The sequence below is a fragment of the Dasypus novemcinctus genome, chromosome 15 (genome assembly GCF_030445035.2).
Source record: "Dasypus novemcinctus isolate mDasNov1 chromosome 15, mDasNov1.1.hap2, whole genome shotgun sequence".
In the NCBI taxonomy this organism is placed as follows: domain Eukaryota; kingdom Metazoa; phylum Chordata; class Mammalia; order Cingulata; family Dasypodidae; genus Dasypus; species Dasypus novemcinctus.
The window spans coordinates 9,693,781-9,713,419 of NC_080687.1; the positions used below are offsets into that span (position 1 = coordinate 9,693,781).

The 19,639-nt window shown below is 53.4% G+C and overlaps 1 protein-coding gene across 2 annotated transcripts in view; it reads right to left on the reverse strand.

Moving 5' to 3' along the window:
- Nucleotides 1-226: 226 nt before the first annotated feature.
- The window catches only part of MTUS2 (microtubule associated scaffold protein 2), a 560,413-nt gene continuing 541,000 nt past the window's right edge, over nt 227-19,639 (reverse strand). For both annotated transcript variants that reach the window (XM_058277015.1, XM_058277014.1), the window contains exons 12-17: nt 15,494-15,599; nt 12,412-12,485; nt 8,572-8,670; nt 7,398-7,517; nt 4,676-4,773; nt 227-2,911 (exon numbers count right to left, since the gene is read on the reverse strand). In XM_058277015.1, coding sequence (XP_058132998.1) covers nt 2,698-2,911; nt 4,676-4,773; nt 7,398-7,517; nt 8,572-8,670; nt 12,412-12,485; nt 15,494-15,599 — 711 coding nt within the window. In that variant the 3' untranslated portion in view covers nt 227-2,697. The remainder of the gene's footprint in view (nt 2,912-4,675; nt 4,774-7,397; nt 7,518-8,571; nt 8,671-12,411; nt 12,486-15,493; nt 15,600-19,639) is intronic.

Here is a 19,639-nt window from a genome sequence, read left to right on the forward strand (position 1 = left end):
CGCCGCGCCCCTTAAGTCCATAGCCCAGGCTGGAGGTGAAGGTGGAGTCCGCAGACCTGCAGGGGTGGCGCGGGGTTCTCTCGGCTCCTAACGAGCTGTCAGCAGATGCTGGCACCGACAGCGCAGCGAGCCACCGCCGCCCTGCTTGGGACCCCAGGCTGGCCTCTCGTACGCCTGGCAGGGATGCGTTCCCCATCGCACCAAGTGGAAACCACAGAGACTCCCTCAAGTTCATTTAATATGCTTTAGAATTAAACACAGATATGCAACACAAACTGTAGGAGTGGTGACCTCTTCAAATAAGAACAGAGTGCCAGCCCCCTGGCCCCCCACCCATCCAGACACCCACCCAGCCTAGTCCCGGGGTGGGGGGGCAGGGGCCACGAAGCAATGGGTGATGTTCAGTGGGCCAGCGGAGGCAGGGCGGGGTGCTGTGGCGTCCTTCTGTGGACAGAGAGCTCCTGCCTGGGGAACCCGAGAGGAAGACTTCCATGTTGAGAGAGGTCCTACTCCTACTGATGGGTGTGGGGGGGCAAGGAGGGGCACAGCAACTCCCCACCCGCGTGTCAGAGAAGTAGGAATGGCTCAGATCAGGAGCCACGAATGATGTGTGTGTGTGTGGGGGGGTGCTACAGAGGGCAATGTGGAAATTAGCTCCAGTCCCAAAGTCAGGGCTGGTTAGGGCAAAACTCTAGTCCACCTAGTGGGGGATTACTTAGTTCTAACGTTGCTACAACTTTTACTGCAACAGCCTAACACACTGAACCACATCCTAGCATAACACGGAAATCTGTATTGCTGCGTAACTGCACTCGGCAGGTGTGGTTATGGAAGCAGTTCCTAGTTCAGAGAGCTAAGCCGCGGCTGAATCTGTGGGGCAGGCGCTGCTGCTAAGGGAATAAATAATGGTGCATGGCAATACTCTCAGTCAACATGGCAAGATCTACTCTACTAGAGTGCCCAACTCGAGACCACAGCCTTCATGCAGAGCTGCTAAAGGAAAAAAATGCTCCTTCAATAGGGATACCCTGCGCATCTTCCAGGGTGGGCCAAAGAGGACACGTGGAGGTTTGCTGGAAACAGCGCCTACCCTGCCCCACCCTGGACCGAGGAAGCACGGCCCGTGACAAGCCGCCCGCTTCGACCCTGGCCCGTGGCTTTTGGCCCGTGGGATGCCTGCCTGGATCTTCCTGCCTTGGGCATGCTCAAAGACAGGTGTGTGCGCAGGGTACCCGTTCAGGGACTGCGGGGAGAAAAGTGCAGGGTCTTTGTCACAAACAGGAAACAAGGGCGTCATGGCTATCACCGTAAGTGTTAAAACTACTTTCTTTTGTGCAGCATGCTCCTATGCTCCTAATCTTTCACAGCACTACGGGGACACCTTTCACATCCTAATTCTACCACTTCAGGGACAAAGGCCAGTCCAGGAGCCCGTAGGCGGCTGGCTGGCTGTTCTGTTGTGCTCCTCTAGCTGGGAGCCCGCCCGGCCCGGCCGCGACGGCTTTGCTCCATCATCCTGGCAGAAGCCGTATGATCGTGCGGCAGAGCTGAGGACCTGCTCCCCGAGGACGGAACGGTGGGTTTTCTGGAAGCCCTGCTCAACCCCTGAGCCATCTCGATGTGCAGTGATGGGGTGGAGTTAGAAAACCAAACTGAAGGGAGGTGGACTGACCGCTAGAGAATCACAGCAAAGCAAACGGCATGCTGGAGAACACTTCCTACTCTGTGCCAAGTCAGAAGTCAGACCCTATCCATGCAGTTTTCCTTCCTGAGGATGGAGCACGAACGGGCGCGGTCATCTCCAAGCTCACTGTCACCCTCGCTTTAGTAGGTCACAATCTTCCACATTTTCCCAAGGATGTAATAGCGTAATGAGCGATTCCAGGATGCCGTTTAGGAAAAAAGCAAAACTGGTGTTTGAGACTATAGATGAGTTAGTGTCATGAGAAACATCTGCAAAACCCTCAGGCTTTCCCACCGCCACCCCTCATCTACTCACCATTTGGGTTTTAATCATCAAAACTTGCGAATGGGTTACTATAGTGTCCTTACATTGTGTTGACTAGGAAGCTGATTGTTGCAAAGGCAGTTACCATTTCACAAATCGCTGGTGTTTATGTTTGAGTACCACTTGGTGGTCGATTGAAAGGCGCTTCTTCTCTGTATCTTTTTTTTTTTTTTTTTCTATTTTGGGTAGAAATATTCCTGGGAAGCTAGATAGAAATGCATTTTCATTTCCCAATAATTCTTAGGCACAAGTTAGAAAACTGCTGACCTTCACTAAAATATGTCAGCATTTCATGTTATAAAAAATGCAATTCAGAACCGCTGCCTGTGTATATATGTATATCTAAATAGACACATGTTGGTGCAGTACACAATGATTATTCAATGTCTATTCAAAATTGAGCTATTTGTAACTAACCTGAAGTTCTGCAGGGAAAGTTCATCACTCATGGACAACTGTTGGCGGCGTTTGCTTTCTCTTGGCTCTAACTACGGTAAAACGTTTGCACATCAGACGAGACCCTTACACTTTCCTAAGTCTCCCGCGCAATCAGAAGAGGACCCTGCCTGGGACACAGCTGTGCCCCACGGAGCAGGCGTGCAGGTCCTGGGCCCTTCTCTGGTTCAGGCTCCCTTAAGATGGAAACGCCCAGTGCCCGGGAAGCCAGAGCGCGCCTCGGCCGCAGGCCGTCATCTCGGTGTGGTGCTGACTCTCGCTGGAGAGGACGACCCCGAGGACGAGCAGCGGTAGATGGGGGACGTGGGGGATAGTTTCACCGGGCTGGTTGGGTCCCCGGTTTGGAGTTTCCAGAGCAGCTCCTCGTTGGTTCGGCTTAATCTCTTCTTCTCCTGTGTTTCTTTCTCAACATATTCCTGAAGATTAGCATTTTCCTCGGACAGCTGTCTGCAGGGGAGGAAGGGGAGTGGTCAAAGAGCAGCTGTGCTAGAGGACAATTAAGTTGAGCTGAGTCAGGTCAGTGGGTGCTTGGCCCAGGTTGGTGGCCGCGGCTGCCTGCAGAGAGGACAGGGCAAGCCAGACCCACAGGACCTGGGTTCCCTCTTGTTCTGCTGATGCACCTGTTGCCAGAGACTCTCACCAAAGCCTGATCAGCTCCTGGTCCCGCTGCCTGGCCCAGGAGAGGCACAAGGTGTCCAGTGGACAGAGCAAAAACCAAAGCTGGTAAGGGGAGGAGGGAAGTGGAGAGCTGGGGCGGCAGTGACCCAGGAGGCCAGGGGCAGACAGACGTGGCTCATCAGCCAGGGGCGCGCAATCCCTTGCAAGCTACATGGGCCGCCCCAGCTGCACCTGCTCCCGGCTCCCTGGCTCCAGCCTCCTACTAGAGGAGTCACCTCCCCTGGGCAAATGCAGGTCTGTGCATCTGCCTGCCTGCTATGGGCAGGGACCCAGTCTTCTCATCTCTGAATCCCCAGGATCCAGCATGGGGCCTGGCACATAATCGATTCTCAAGTTAATATTTGTGGATAAAGAATGCTGGATGGAAAATGAGGAGATGCATTTCGTGCCTTCTGGCATGAAGCTCAGATGGCTGCTTTGTTGCATTTTGGGAAATTACAGTGCCCTGGAGAAATTGAGGAGCACAGAGGTACTTTGCAGATCGCCAGGGTGAAGGCGGTGCTGGCTCGCTGTGCAGGCGCTCTGTCTACCTGCCGCGGGGAGCCTGCAGGGGTGGAAGGGGAAAGCAGAGGCAGGACCCCTGCTGAGTCCAAGCAGCCTCTCCTGTATGCCTTTGGGGCAGAAGCCAAACGCTGGCCTCGGACCTCCCTTGCGGAGGCAGTGGCTGTGGGGGCGTGTAATGCAACTTAGGCTTTGACATACATCTCACTGAGCTGCTCAGCCTCGTGGACAGAGCACCCTCGCTCTAGCTGATCAAGCGAAAAAGAACAAGAACCCTGCTTTAACTCAGCTCTGAGCTGTAGACTTCCTTTCAAGTCAGGGGCTCCCAGGGCACCCCAGGGTTTTTGGAACGGCAGATCCAGACGTGGGAACGGCATGTTTCTGGAGCCATGGTAGTGTCCCTGAGGCTCAGTTGCATTCCGCTTTGGAACTGCACTCAGGCACATTCCAAACACCAGGGATGTGTCGCTCATCTGAGCGACCTGCCTGTGCCTGTCCCCTGGCCATGGCTAGTGCTTCGTGGCCGTGGCTCCAGGCTGCCACAGAAGGCAGGCCAGGAGCAGGAGGCCGAGCTGATGAAGCTCTGGAAGGGCCCACACGGTGCTTCCATTTTCTTGGGAAGCCTATACCCCCATACCGGCCGAGCTGGCATTCCTCTCTAAAATCTCCACGGAGCCTGGGCCCTCTGTACACTTTTGTTGCTTTCACTCATCTCTCCCAAGCATAGAGCCCCCCTGAGGCCAGCTGATCAGTGTGTTGTTTTTTTTTTTAGGAAGTAGCAGGGATTGAACCCGGGGCCTCATGCATGGGAGGCAGGCGCTCAACCGCCGAGCTCCGCCCGCTTTCCAAGTGTGTGGCTTGCGTTTGTTCTTCCAGTCACGTGGGAAATGCTGAGAGACCGTGTGTGGAGCCTCCTGGCTCAGAGGGGCAGCACATCGGGCTTCCGTTGAAAAACACCGCTCAGAGACTGGTGAGCAAAGCCACCCAGTCGGCAACACGTGTGTGGCAGCTCAGACCCCCGGGCCCGCCTACCTCGTGACAACTGTGTTCTGGTCGATTCGTGCTTTGAGGTCTTCATTCTGCTGCTGGAGAACTTGGATCTTCTCTTCCAGGATAATGTTCTTTTCCACCTGGGAAGGAAGCAATGTTTCAGAGCTTCTCAGCAAGGCCACAGGATGGGTAGGAGCCAGCACCCTCAGCTGCTGGGCTTTGGAAGCTTACCAAGAGCAGGTACCGGGGATTGAACCCAGGACCTCGTATGTGGGAGCACTGTATGTAGTAATACATAGTAAAAACAAGAATTATTACGTGAGACTTTCAGTTATAAGACTACATACACATAAAATGTATAGCTCTTCTACGCATGCTAAGTTTGGGCTCCTGTGTTAAATACAGTTCTCACAGTGTCCCCAGGTCCTTGCCATGGTCAGAGGCGGGCCATGCACACCCCAGGACCTGGCTTGGCAAATGGGGTCCAGGGTTCTTTCCAAAGTGTCGGTGGCCCTTCCATCATCTCTGCCCAGAGGCCCATGCATGAGCCTTTTCCAGTGAATGGAGGGGTGGAAAATGTAAATAACGTGGGCACATTTTGCTTTGGAGGCAATGGGCATGCGGGAGCACAAGGCTCGAGACCACTGGTACATTATCAGAAAACCACCTCATCCCGTGGTGGTCATTCCCAGCCATTTAGGCTGCTCTCTCTGTCAGTGAGAGTGCCAGCGATGTTCTAAGATGAATTTAGAAATGAACTGTTTTGTGGAAAGGATGGGACAGATTCACTGTTTACGGAGTCCATCTCTAAGGAAAACTGTCCCTTGCCTCTAGCGAGGGCTTTGAACACAGAGCAAAAGGACAGGCCTCTGTCCCTGCTCTCCAGCAAGGCACGTCACTCCAGCCTCCATCTCTGCTCCCAGGAAGTGGGAAGTGATTAAATAGGTTCTCCTTTGCCCAGAAAGTGTTCTGGAATGAGAACTCGTGCATGCCTGTTAAACACAGCCCAGTGAACCCAGAGGCTCGTGGAGTGACCGGAACAACCAGAGGCAGGTGGTCCAGTAGGAGAGGAGAACCCCCCGGGGCTCTCAGAGCAGGGGCTGCGTGCCATGGGCAGAGCTCACAAGCTGACTGTGAGATCCCCGTGGCCTCAGCCGTGGCCACCACTGGAAGCTCTGCTGCTGCAAAGGGCCAGGTGGGCACTTCCTGAACGGTGCTGGTGAGAGATGCTCACTCCTCACTCCCACCCCACCTGCAGAAGGAGACCATGCCAGATAAAGAGGGGACACAACAACCCTGCGCAGTGTGCCGGCCTGGATTGGATAGACCAGCTGTAAGGGACATTTCTGGGACTAAAAGGCAAATTTTAAAGTTAAGTGAGATAAGTTACTTAATTGGCAAGGTTAAGATTTGTTAACTGAAAGAAAGCAGATACCAAACACTTACACAGTATAATACACATATATGTTTATATGTGTGTGCACACAGACACACACACAGTGTAAACTCTGGAAAGCGTTGACAGTGAAGGGAAGGTGATGGTTTCATCTTATTTTTGTTTACCTTATTTTATAATTTTCTACAATGCACATATTTCCCCCTTACAGTACAAAAGCTTGTTTTAAAAATAACAATAAGGGAAGTGGATGTGGCTCAAGCAATTGTACTCCTGTCTACCATACAGGAGGTCCAGGGTTCGATACCCAGGGCCTCCTGGTGAAGGCAAGCTGGCCTGTGCAGAGTGCTGCCCTGCACAGGAGAGCTGGCCCACGTGGAGAGCTGATGCAGCAAGATGATGCAACAAAAAGAGACACAGAGGAAAGACAATAAGAGACGCAGCAGACCGGGGAGCTGAGGTGGCACAAAAGAATAATCACCTCTCTCCCACTCTGGAAGGTCCCAGGATTGGTTCTGGAGCTGCATAATGAGAATACAAGCAGACACAGAAGAACACACAGGGAATGGACACAGAGAGCAGACAATGGAGGGGGGTGGGAAATAAATAAATAAATCTTTGGGGGAAAAATAAAACAATAAAAAAGGAAAAACTATATAAGAATCTATCCGAGACCCTTGGCAATCTTCAGCATTAAGACTGGCTCTGGTTGGGGACAGTTTTCTCTGCTCTCCTGCTCCTGATCTTGCCTGTCTACCGCAGACTCTTTCCCTTGCCTGGGCCTCGGGCCACGGTAGGGGAGCAACACCCGGGGCCTCCTCGGGCCGCTCGTTCCACAGGTGCCAGGCACGAGAGAGGCGGTGGGAGCCGGGCCTGGGGTCACTGGGCTCAGGCTCCCGCCTGGCTCTGCCCCTTGCTGCGGGGGCGTCCCTGAACCCTCCCTCGGCCCCATTTCCTCACCTGTGAAAGGAGGCTCATCACGGGACCTGCGCCCGGGGCTCTCGTCAGAATTAAAGGAACGAAAGCACGAGACGCGCTCTGCAAGGTGCCTGGCACGCACTGAGTGATTCTCAATCAACCTGGGCCAGAGGGAGGGGGCGAAGAGACAGCCCTGCCAGGGGAAACCAGAGCCAAGCAGGGAAGGGCGTGGGGACACCGGCCGGGGAGGGCGGCAGGCCGGCTGTGCGGCGCGAGGATGCCTCATGGAAACTCCTGGCTTCCTGGGGAAGCCCTGGGCCGTGGGCTCGGTTTTCCCCGCTCCCATGTAAGCCACGGACAGGTGAGACACAAGGTAAGACGCAAGGTGAGTCATCACCGACGGCATCAGAGAGGCTCCCGGGGCCCTCCCGAGGTAGCACCCCCACTCACCAGCTTTTCCAGTTCAAGGATCTTCTTCTCCTGTTGATGTATCTGCTGATTCTTCATCTCTAATACCTGCTTCAGGCTATTCATGTCCTCTTCCAAGTGCTGATAGGGAGCCAGTGCCACCTACAGGGCCAGAGAGCAACGCGCGGTCACCGGGGCTCCCGTCGAAATCGAGTCCTGGCTCACGTCAGCGATTCAGCTACCTGGATGGAGCCTCCTGTACCGAGCTCTCCAGCAGGCACTGGGACGCCTCCGAGAGGCTGCTGGCAGCGTTCCCTGATCAAGCTGTCCCTCTAGTTTCCCGGTGGGAACACTAATAAAAACCCAGCTCGTTGGCTTGTAGGGGAGCTAGAGGCTGCCCGCTAAGGCTGGGTGTTGGAACTGTGGACACTGCTGGCCCACCCTAAGCGGGGACTCGTGGGGTGAGTAGTAAAGCTTTTAACATTGTCTTTTAACATTGGCCCAGACTGATTCAACAGGAAGGCGGGGATTTTAGTCCCTCCTGCCCCTATGGAGAGGCACCCACCAAAGGAAGGGAAAGACATGGTTTAAAAAGGAGAAAAGCCATTTTGGAAAAAGACATATCAGAGTGGAGTTGCCAGGTTTAGCAAATAAAGATACAGGGATCCAGATTAATTTGAAAGACAAACAACAATAAAAACATTTTTTTGAGTATAAGTATTACATAGGCTATACTTATACTAAAAATAATTCACCTGCCATTCAAATTCACCTGGCTGTCATGTAATTTATATGGCAGCTCTGCCTTCGAGGGAAGCAGCTTGGCCGGCTTTTCTGGGAGTAACTCCCCTCAACTGCTAAGTCATGCTTCCGCTAGAGCCAGCCTGTGCCCGCTGGAGCCAGGGCCGGGGAGAACAGGACGCGGGGGTCCTGGCTGGGGCGGGGAGGTCCCAGATGCACGCTGTTCATGGGAGCCCAGGCCTGGCTGGGAAGGCAGGGGGGTCTGGCAGGAAGACACTTAGATGGAGACCCATCTGTCTCCTGAGAGAGAAGTGCTGACGGGGATGTTTTAAAATGCTGGGACGGTCACGACCAGCTGTCACTTCTGCCCCGGATCCACGGGAGGAGAGACTGCTGAGGACCCCATGGGGCCTCGCTGGGGGAGGACCCTCTCGTTAGGGCCCACCCAGGCCTGGGAGGGCTCAGCACCCACTACCTCCAGCTGTTCTTCCGTGCTTTTCCTCAAAGCCTCCTCGAACCGCCGGGCTCGGTCCCGCAGAGACTGGCTCTGGAAGGTCAGCGTGTCCACCTGGTCCTGCAAGTGACGGCACCGGGAGTCAGGCTTGGCCCGCCCCGGGACGTGGCCTCCGGGGAGGCTGGCCCGGGGCTGCCCACCCTGTCCCGGGCACTCTTCAAAGCCCAGGGAGAGGAGAAGCTGCTGGGATCTCCCCTCTCACAGGAGAGGGTGTCTGCCCTAGAATCAAGGGTGAGCTCTTGGGGGGTCCCCGGCAGCTCGTGATGGAGGCAGAGTCACCCAAGTGCCCCCCTCCCCTCCTGGTGCCTAGTCTAGAGTAGACCATGAAAAAACCCAGAGTCACCGTGTGGTTTGGCATTCCCACCCTTTGGTATATACCCCCAAAGACTCGAAAGCAGGGACTCCAGCCGATGGGTGCCCCCAACGTTCTCAACAGCACTAGTCCCCACAGCCCAAGGAGACAGCCCAGTGTCCATCCACAGACAAGGGGTCGACCTCGTCAACAACGGGGCAGGACTCAGGCATGAGAAGGGATGAGGCGCTGAGGCTGACGCCACTACAGGGATGCTGAGTGAAGGGAGCTACGCGCAGCAGAACAAATACTGCCTGATTGCACAGACGTGAAATATAAGCAAATTCACGGAGATGGAAGGCGGGGGTGACCAGGGCCACAGGGCAGGGGAGCGGACACTTAGCGCTCAGTGGGTGCAGAGGTCGTGTGTGGGGTGACGGAGGAGCTTCAGTCGCGGGTGATGGTGATGGTAGCTCAACGCTGTGAGCGCAACGCGTGCCACTGAAGTTGCACATGGAAAAACAGTCAGAATGGGAAGTTTAAGAGAAAGAAGAAAGAGGAAAGAAAACACCATCAGATGAAGAAAGGAGCGTGCGTGCCGTAGGTAGAGTGCGCTGGCATGGGCGCCTGGGGACTCAAACACACCCTGGACTGTAATTTTATAGCTGGATTTAGGGAATCGGAAAATCAGCAGAGGAAGGCACCTAAGCCCCTGATTTGGGGAAGGAACACAGTGACTCTCCTTCTAGACTTTTTTGTCCGTTAGCTCAAGCCAGAAGCCTTCCAGCCACCCTTGAACCCCTCACTTCCCTCCATGCCCCTCCCTCTCCCTGAGGCCGGCTCCCCAGGCTCCCCAGGCTCCCCAGGCTCCCCAGGCTCTCGGCTGGACTTGGCAGTGGGATGCGCTGCCCCCAGGCTGCCTGGCCCGGCCTCCCTCCCCAGGCCTCGCGTGCAGAGCCAGGGCGTGCCCGAGTCCAGCGCCCAGGGCTGCCCGCGCGGGCCCCTCCTGCTTTCCAGCAGCCCCCGGCTCGCGGCTCTCTCGCTGCCCCCTCCACCTTCCTGGGTGGAGCTGCGCCCCCACCGCCCCTCCCTCCCTGCTCGGGCCCTCTCTTCGCGAGCCTGGCCCCCGGCAGCCAGCGCAGGGCCGGCGAAGGAGAGCAGCTCCACTGTGGGCTGTGGGAGCCAAGGCGTGTCCGGGCAGGAACAGGCCCTTCCCCTGGCCGCCAGGGCAGGTGCGACGAAGGGGACCCCTGCGTGCCCGGATGCCGACAACCTCTGCGGAGGAAAGGACGATCGGCCGGGAGTTTTCTCTCGACACTCTCAAAGAGTGATGGCCCATTCCAGAGCTCTCTGCCCCCAGGACACCCTTTCTGATTCCTGAAATATTAAGCCATGGGGGCTAAACATCTTCCCATGAGCCCTTCTGGCAAGCGAGCTGGCCTTGCCCGGCCAGAGGCCAGGGCTGGGTGCTGTAAATGATGTGACTCTGCAGAGCTGCGGCGCCGTGAGCACAGCACCGTCCTGACCGCGGCCAACCTCCCTGGGCACCTTTCCTCCCCACCCCCCATTTCTGTCCACTTCATTTTTAAGAAATGCAAGCTCCGCGGTGCACTGAGTGCACACCCTGGCACATCCCTGTCTGCTGGAGTTGGTAGGCCCTGGGGCAGGCAGGGGCAGTCCATGGCCGGGGCAACCCCGGCAGAGTCTCCTCCACGGGTCCAGCTGCACCTGCCAGGGCAACCATTAAAACCAGCGTCTCTGCTTGGCTCCTACACCAGACCTCTGCAGCGCTGGCAGAGGGGCATTTCTTTCTAGCCTTCCCCCCTCCATTAAAAACAAAACACAAAACTCATCAGGCATGTGCCACCTAGGATGGACCTGGACATCACACCGTGATTTTTCTGCCGTATTCGCTATTGCTCAGGACAGGTCCACGGTGCAGTAAGGGCACTGCAGAAATCAGCAGGAAGACTGCTTTCCATTCGGGGCTGATCCTTGGTCAGGCTGACGCATGAGGACCCAGTCAGCTAAGATGGGCACTCAGGGGTTGACCGGGGCGTGGTGATGACGATGCCCACACGTGTGAGGGTGCCAGTTATGTTATACAAGCACTAGCTACTGATCACTCCCGGCCCTTACCTGGAGCCCACCTGGTCTTATACCTCCACTCACATTATTTCCTTTAATCTGTTTACACCTTGAGGAAGGCACTGCGCTTATCCTCATCTGACAGATGAATAGACTATGGCGCACAGGGGTTAGGTAACTGTCCAAGATCCCAAAGCCAATGAAAGCATGCACAGCAGGGATTTAAATCCAAAGCTCAATCTCCAGCCCCAGAGTCTGCTCCCCTGGCTGCAAGTAGCTCCACGCTCCTTGTACCCAATAAACTCTAGCACTAGCGGGCTCCGCTTGATGGACAGTCACAACTAAAATACGTGCAGCTCGTGACTGTTTGACGGCAGTGGTCGAGCTTCTCTTGGCTTCGGATTGGGCGGGCGTTTGCCCCACGGCTGGCTGGCGGCTGCCACCCTGGCCTGCATTTGTGCAGCGGATGGTAAAGGGCGTGGGGTCCAGAGGGAAGGCTTTGGGCTTAATGTGCTGGGGTGAGCCACATGAGGCTTAAAGGGGCGCCTTGCAGCACCCACTGGTGGATGGATGGATGGGTGGCGAGCCCCGGGCAGGCAGTTTCCCACTCTGAGAATTCTGAATGGTTCCCGTGACCGCTGTGACCCCGGGCATTGCCACCGTCTGTTCTGGGCAGGGCAGGCTCTGGGTCACATACCTTGCCAGAAGAAGCACAATTCCTGCCTCCTTATAGCACAATTTCCAGATATTACAAAAGTCAATCTCGTTCAGATCGGGATTTCCACGCTTGGAGGCAGGGCCCCGGAGGGAACCTAGCACCCCAGGCAGCCCCTCCCGCAGGCCCGAGGTGGTCGGTCTTGGCTGGTTTGCACGCGGTCGGGGAGGCCCCTCCTGCCCGCTGAGGCTGGCAGGCACAGGTGGCAGCGCCCGCGTTCTCTAGGTTGGCAATGGACGAACGTCTCTTTAGCTGGCGTGAGGCAGCGGGTGTCTGTTCCTGTCACCCATTTCCCGATTAAAGACCCTTTTATAATTCCCAGAACATGCTCCGTGAATTCTGACTTCCCTTCCTCACGCCACCTCCCCCCCGGAATGCCTCTTCCCTTCCCCACCTCCTACGCTGTCCTCAGACGCCGCTCAGTTACCCGCACACATGCGACCACATCGGGTCCGAGTGACCCCTCGGGCCCTGAGAACTCACTAATGCCATGTGAGTGTGCGCTACCTTTTGGGGCTGCCTGTCACCATTTGTGTCCCGGTTCTCTGGGTAGGCAGCATGTTCCTTAAGGGCAGGGAGCGTGTCTTATCTGCCTCTATGTTCTAAGCTCAGTGCAGGACCCAGTACCCAGGAGGTGCCAGATAAATGTTTGTGGATGGGAAGAAAGCTGCTGCTGTTCTGACAGCACAGTTAGGGCAATATTGACCTGTAATGACAGCCGCAGTTTCTCAAAATTCTCCTCCAATTCTTTCTTTTCCAGCTCGTGGGTAGACATCAACTCTGCAAAGAACACAGCAAGTTGTTAAGGTGGTGGTGGTGCTTTTTTAAGGTACTGGGGCCAGGGATTGAACCTGGGTCCTTAAATGTGGGAAGCTGTTTCTCGACCATTGAGCCACATCAGCTCCCGAGTTGGTTTTTTCGATTGTTTGCTTGTCGTTTGTTTATTTTTAGGGGGCACCGAGAACCGAACCGGGGATCTTCCATGTGAAAAGCAGGCGCTCAACAGCTTGAGCCACATCAGCTCCTGGTCTTTCTCTTGAAAAGGCAAAAACAAGACTCTTTAGCCAGACTAAGCCTAATGAGTCTAGGTAAAGAAGTGACTCCTGTGTACAGCAGATGTGAGGGCCCAGAGAGACTCCCCCAGGATTTTGAAATTTTATCTGCTGACCAGGTTATCATTTGGAAGAGAAAGAAAGAGGAAGGGAGTAGGGGGAAGGAAGAGAGAGAGTGGAAAGAAATGAGAGTGGGAATGAAACTGAATCCATGTGAAAGTGCACATGCTCCAGCACACACAACACACACCTGCATATAGACGCTCACTCTTTCTCACATGCCCTCATACACAGGCACACACACCTGCACACACTCGCCCACTCACTCATACACACTCACCCCTCCCCACACACACTGCCCCACCATCAAGGCCAACTCAGATTCTTCATTCACTGTACTCATTGATTCTTCCAACTTTCCTTGGTGGTGAAACAACTGGGTAACCCTGTAACAGGGTCACTCTTCTTCCCACTGTGAAGCAGCCAGCTGGGCTGAGGAAGTAGCTTTCTAAGGGGAGAGGAGCCGTAAGTGGCCGTCTTGCAGCCTAGGCTCATTGGCAATGAGCAGGGGTGACGGGACCAATGTTGGGTCTTCAAGGCCAGGTTGGCGACCTCTGGACCACACTCAGAGTGAACCATGGGTCTCTAGGATTTGCTTAAGCAAAGATGCAATGTTAAGTCACTCAAACAGAGGGAAGAACTAATTGGACTGGTTCCTCTCAGAGGGTTTGGAACAATTCTACTCAGTAAAAAGTATCATCCCAGCAATAATTTGCAAGTTGAGCAGAAAGAGATGTCATGGAAGAGTTATTAAGCAAACGGATTCTCTTTTCCTCCAGATGGAAACAGCCTTATTAGCTGGTGAAGCCCATCTCATTCTGGCTACACAAGCGATTTGTTTTCATGTTACAACTGGGGGAGGAGAGGTCTCATTAATCAGCCTCTATCATCTTGCTTAGAAGAGGACAATCCCAAAGAGCAATAATTACCATTCTTGCTGGCATGAGCTGCAATTAGGAAAGACTTTGTGGCTTATATTGACCCAAATATTTTAACTAATAGTGGTGAAGGTCTCAAAGAAATCCAGTTGTTATTGTTGAAGTTTACATTTGGAAAAAGATTCAGTGTGGATTTCACTGAAATAAAAGCATGTGGCCTTCTGGTCTACCTGGTGCAATCTAAAACTTAGATTTAGATTCTAAATGATTAGTTTAATAGTCACGAAGAACATCGCCCTGACCATAACAATGCATTTTTCAGCTGCCATTGTATTGGCCCACATTGTCTGGACATTATATATAATTCAAAGACCTTGGATGCGGTATCTGAGGCTTGATTAGTCAGCAAAATCTAACATCTATTTATATGGAAATCCAGAAACGAAAGGCAAACCACAGTTCATTATCCCATTTCCATTCCCTTCTCTGAGACCATTTTCATACAGTGCAGTGATGGGCTTGAGGCATTTTCTGATGACCCCACCAGAAGGGAAAAGAAAGAGTCAGCATCTATTCTGGAGATTGCTAATACCTGCCTCCCCTCCTGTATTCCTTTACTTCAAGGTCATGGTGCCCGGCCCCATGCTAATACTGTGCTCTCGGAGAGCAGCTGCACTTTGGAATGACCTGGGGCTTTAAAGCAACTTGACTCCAGGGCTGTGGACCAACATGGCAGTCAAGGTTGAAAACCAGTTCTCTAAATATAAGACACACTCTCAGGACACAGGGAATGCATTTAAGCAATTCTCAGGAGACCCCTCTCCCTTGCCTCCAGCTTGAACTTGTTCACTCTCTAACAGTTCCAGGGGTGCCAGCCTGGTGTCTGAGGGAGGCAAGATAATGTGAGTACTGTTTGCTGCATAGCGGTGGTTGCTGCTTACCAAAAAACATTTAAAATTATAAAAACTCTGATGTTAATTTTCAATTAAAAAAAATACATTCATCTGTTTCTAAAATTGTTTTTAATTCACTGTGACAACCAGCTTGATTGGGAGAAAAATCAGGGGAGGGGAAATTGAAATAGAAATTGCCATGTAAATTGAATTATGAAAGAAATTAAAACTGTAAATGCATGTTAAAGGGTGACACGCTTCTTTCACAAAGTCAAAATCTTATTAGCACTTAGTAAACATGGTTGTTGTTGATCAAAACTTGGAAGTATCCAAAGACAACCCAAAGTCACAAAACATGTGAAAAGAAAGATACTGAAAGTCAACTTAAGCCCACTGGGAATGTGGTCTATGGGTGCAAAAATCAGATGCTGCTGTGGTTCTGACGCCACCACAAACGTGGGACACTATGTTCACAGCAGGTTTGCCATTTAATTTTGCAAGGTCACAAAATAATATAAAGCCCAAGATTTCCATGCCTGCTGTGGAGCACGAGTTCTTGAGCGTGGCCACACAGCAGACGCATCTTTAAAAAGCCCCAATGCCCAGGTCGCACCCCAGACCGACTAAATCAGAATCCCTGATGTGGGGCCTGGACTTTTTTAAAAGTTCCCCAGAAGAGCCCACTCTTCAGACAAGGTTGAGAATAACTGCTTTGGGAGGAGAGAAATAGTTACCTTGACCCTGGCTTTCTTTCTCCTTTAGAACCATCATACAGAACCCGCCAGGAAGGAAAGGGAAGGAAGAAAGGTAGGGGAGCCAGGAGAGGGAGGGGAGCCCTGGGACCCCACCCTGGTTCCTTGCTTGGGCAGCAGGAGGGGGTCCCTGCCCCGCCTGGCCCTGCCCACCTCGGACTCTGTGGTCGTGGTCATCCTGCAGGTCGGCGACGGCTGCCGCATGGTGGTTTTCCATCTCTAGTAGGGCAGCCTCGTGGCTGGCGGTGATATCTTCCACCTGAAAGAGAGCCACAGTGACGGCTCTTACAGAGGGCCGGGGAGTGACCGTCCATCCCCGCCGAGTGGGGAACAAGGGTGAAATGCAACGAACGCGAAGGTCAGGGGCCCCAAACGTGGGCGGCGTCCTCTCCTGCCCTGGGCCGAGGCAGGAGGGCCAGGGTTTGAGGATGAGTGCGCGCTCTGGCTTCCAGCCCATGCCTCTCCCGTTCCTTTCCCTTGTGCCAAGGCTCTTTATTTGAAGTAACCATTGCTGAGGACCAGAAAAGCATCCTCCCTGTTCAATCTTCTGTTCGTTGTTCCCAGCGGCAGGTGGGAGCTGCAGCTCACAGGGTAAACGGAGAGAACTGACAAGCTGATGTGACCCGCTGTAGGGGGCTCCGTCACCCTCACAGCCACCCTCACAGTGTAGGGGGCTATGCCACCCTCACAGTGAAGTAGACATAGCTTATTCCCATTTTACAGGTGTGGAAACAGAGGCTGAGTGAGGTTGTGAAGGTCTGAAACGCAGGCCTGGTAAGTGGTAGAGCCAGCGTGACCCCGGGTCTCCCTGCCTCTAAGGTGAAGCTCTCTCGAGCCCATTGTCATTGCCATCCCCAGCAAGACAACTGGTCGTCATCTTAGGAATCCTCTCCCAAGCCGAGGCGGGGTTGGCCCGGCCAGGTGCTCCGGCTTCCAGCTCCTGAGCATAACACTACCCTGTAGGCTACAATGTGGGCCTCCAGCCAGGGCAGCGTGGAACTCCGCGGAGGGCTACAGTTTTGTTCCCCCATTGCCGTGGTCTAGGGCGGGGCCCGCCCCCTGCCCAGATGGACAGATCTCCAGGGAGGCAGCCCCTCGGCCCCACGCGGCTGCCTGGCTGGAAGGCACAGCCCCAGGAGTTTGAGCTCGAGGGGTGCAGCCAGGCCAGGAGCTTTTATTTTTACATTTCCTGACTCCAACCCCCACTTCCACTTGCAGCTCCCCGCCCTTCACACTTAGCGGATTTGCTGCTGTGGTTGTGGCTGTTTTCATTTCTAAACGCGGTGTCAGCCCTAGAAGAGCAACCTCATAAAAGGACCTCTTCTTGTGATGGCAAGCCTCTCCTGGACACCAGGAGAGTGTTTTTCCAAGCTCTTCCTCAGTGACCCATTGTAAAAAAATACCACTTTACACTGTGACAAGCACACGCACCACATACTCTCACGTGCACCCAATGTCACACATGCACACAATAACACACCACACACACAAACACGCGCAAACACACACACGGGCACGTGTTCACACGTCTGAAACCAAAGCTTCACCCAACAATATTTGTCCTTACTACTTGCAAAGAGCTGACTTCAACATTTTCATTCTACTTTGCTTTACAAAATACTTTTTACAGGCCACTGCGTTTATTTCATGACCTACGAATGGGTCAAAACCTGCAATTTGAGAAACGCGGAGCTGGAGAACAGGCCTGGGCCTGAAGTTCCTTGTGGGGCAGCTGGGAGCACGTGGCTTCTGGCTGGGGCCACCGGGCACCTCCTCAACCCTCCTTTCTCTGGAGTCATTCACACCCCCTGGGCGGTGACATTTCCAGACACACCCAGGCTGTGAAAGGCTGACGGCCCTCTACCAGAGTCTGAAAGGAAGCGTGACATGGATGCATGGCTGTTTTTGTTTGAATTGGGGAGATTCCCATTCTGGGGTCTGTAATTTCCTGGGAAAATGTGCCTGATTTCTCTCCTACACGAACGGAGCCCTTCATTCACTAAAGCAGAAATATCACGGGTGATGTTGGGTGGAACCAACACCGAAGCCCTCGTGGTGTGCAAAGTGGCGCCTGCCACGTGAGCATGTGAGACACGCTGTGCTTCGCTTTTATTTACTGATCATTCTTGATGAAACAATATTTTATTTGGGGCTCGGAGCTATGAATCCACTCGGCAAAAAAGCTGATTACAAGAGAGCTTAATTGTCCAATTCCTGTTTATGTGAGGTTTTTGTGGAGCCCTTGTCTAAAGTCTTTTCAGTCTCGTGGAAAAATAAATCACTGGTGATCAAAACCATCCTTTCTTCCCGCTCCTTTACTGCTGTCAGTTACCCTCGTAGCACGCTCTCTTTGGAAACAAACACCCAGATGTTTGGAGGTACACTACACAGTTCAGTATAATGAAAAATCCTTCATCAGTCCTCTATAATTCTAATTTATTGGACTTGGTCTTCGTGTCCCGGCTGCTAAAACAAATACAATGGGTCAGCTTATCAACAGGAATTTATCGGCTCACAGGCTTTAGAGGTTAGAAGGTTGCTTCCCCATGCCGGGTCGGGATCTTCTGGCTGGCTGACAATCTCTGGGGCTCCTTGCCTTTTCCGTCACATGGTAATGCACATGACGGCTTCTCCTTTCTCTTTCGGGCTCCATTGAGTTCCGGCTTCCAGCTGCTCCCAGTGGTTCTCTCTCAGTGTCCAATTTCCTTTGCTTATAAGGACCTCAGCCAGATTGGACTAAGGCCCCCCCTCATTCATTCTGGGCACCTTAACTGAGAACATCCTCCAAGGTCCCATTTATAAATGGGTTCCCACCCACAGGGTCTTGGGTCTTGAACATGTCTTGTGGGGGATGTGATTCAATTGCCAACAGGCTCTTATGTAGATTATTCTGGAGGGTGTTAGGAAAGAGAGATGGGTGGAAGGATTAAGTTACAGGGAAGTGCCAGGCATCCCTGGAGATGGATATGCCCAGCTGCTAATAGGTGACGAAGATTTTTTGTCGGATGTTTGGGACTAAGATGTATATACTTCTAGTTTGTTGGAGGGCATGTCTCTGATTTCGCAGTGGTGGAATTCCACCCCCAATAGAATAAGGATAATGCAAGGGCAGGATGTATCCATTACAGCCTCTCAGAGGTGTTCTTATGAATGAAATTCGGATCCCCTGATCCTCTAGGTCATATGGATTAAGGGAATGCTCTGTTTATATTGAAGGAAACCAACAAGAGCCCATGAGCCCAAATTCGGGTGCAATGACCCTTAATCTTCAGCAATTAAGGTTTTTTTTTTTCTTTTCCCCTTAACAGTTTTTACCAGAATGACCCACAGTGAGGAAGGGGCTGTCTACTCCTGGCCATCCTCTTTCTTGCCATAGCAGTAATCGCCATGACCTCTCCCAGGGCTCCTGGCTTCTTCCTAGATCATGCTCAAGAAGCAGCCACTAGGAAATCCCAGCCTGCGAAGACCTTGACTCATTCTGATGGCATTTGAGGGCAGACAAGTGGACCCGAGAGAAAAATAAGGTCATTTTGTGCACCACAGATCACCAAATCAAAGACAGAAAAGCACTATCACCAATGGCAAATTGATGACCGGTCTGAAGCCTCCTTCAGTCTCTTTTAGGACCCAGGGCAGGGACCTCTTTAACCACCCCCAGACCACTCTCCTCCCTCCTCCCTGAAGACAGAATTCTGGGGCATGTCTCTGAGAAGCCTAATATGCCACACCAGGAACTCCCCCACTCCCCCCCCACCCCCCCACCCCCCCCACCCCCCCCCCCCACCCCCGTCGTCTGGAAAAGCAGCTGTTGCCCATGGAAGGGCTCGATTCCACGGCTGTCTGCTGTTCAGCTGGGCTGAGCTACGGCAGAGCAAAGTGCTGGGAAGCCACCCTCTCAGATGGTAAGAACCGCGCTGTGGGGTTTACTTCATTCGGCGGGTGGCTGACTGCGATCATCTGGGGCTATGGCATCCCTCGGAGGTTCCGTGGAGAATGAAGAAGTATGGGCTTTATATTGTCGCAGCTTTACTCATTAAACCCAAGTCAGATTGAACTCTGTACACCACCATCCCAGAACATATTTCTATCTGACGAGCCAGATGAAGGCCGCCTTGCTTCCTCTCCTCCCGGGCGCTCTTAATGGATTTTCCCCTAGATAACCAGGAGATTCGCTTTTCCTTCTGTCCCAGCTACAAGATCCTGATACTGACTCAGAGCAGAGAGCTGCCCAGGCCAGAGCTCCCAACCCTGCTTCATCCGGTTCTCAGCGTGCCCTTTGCCCTCTGTGGCCTGCCTGGG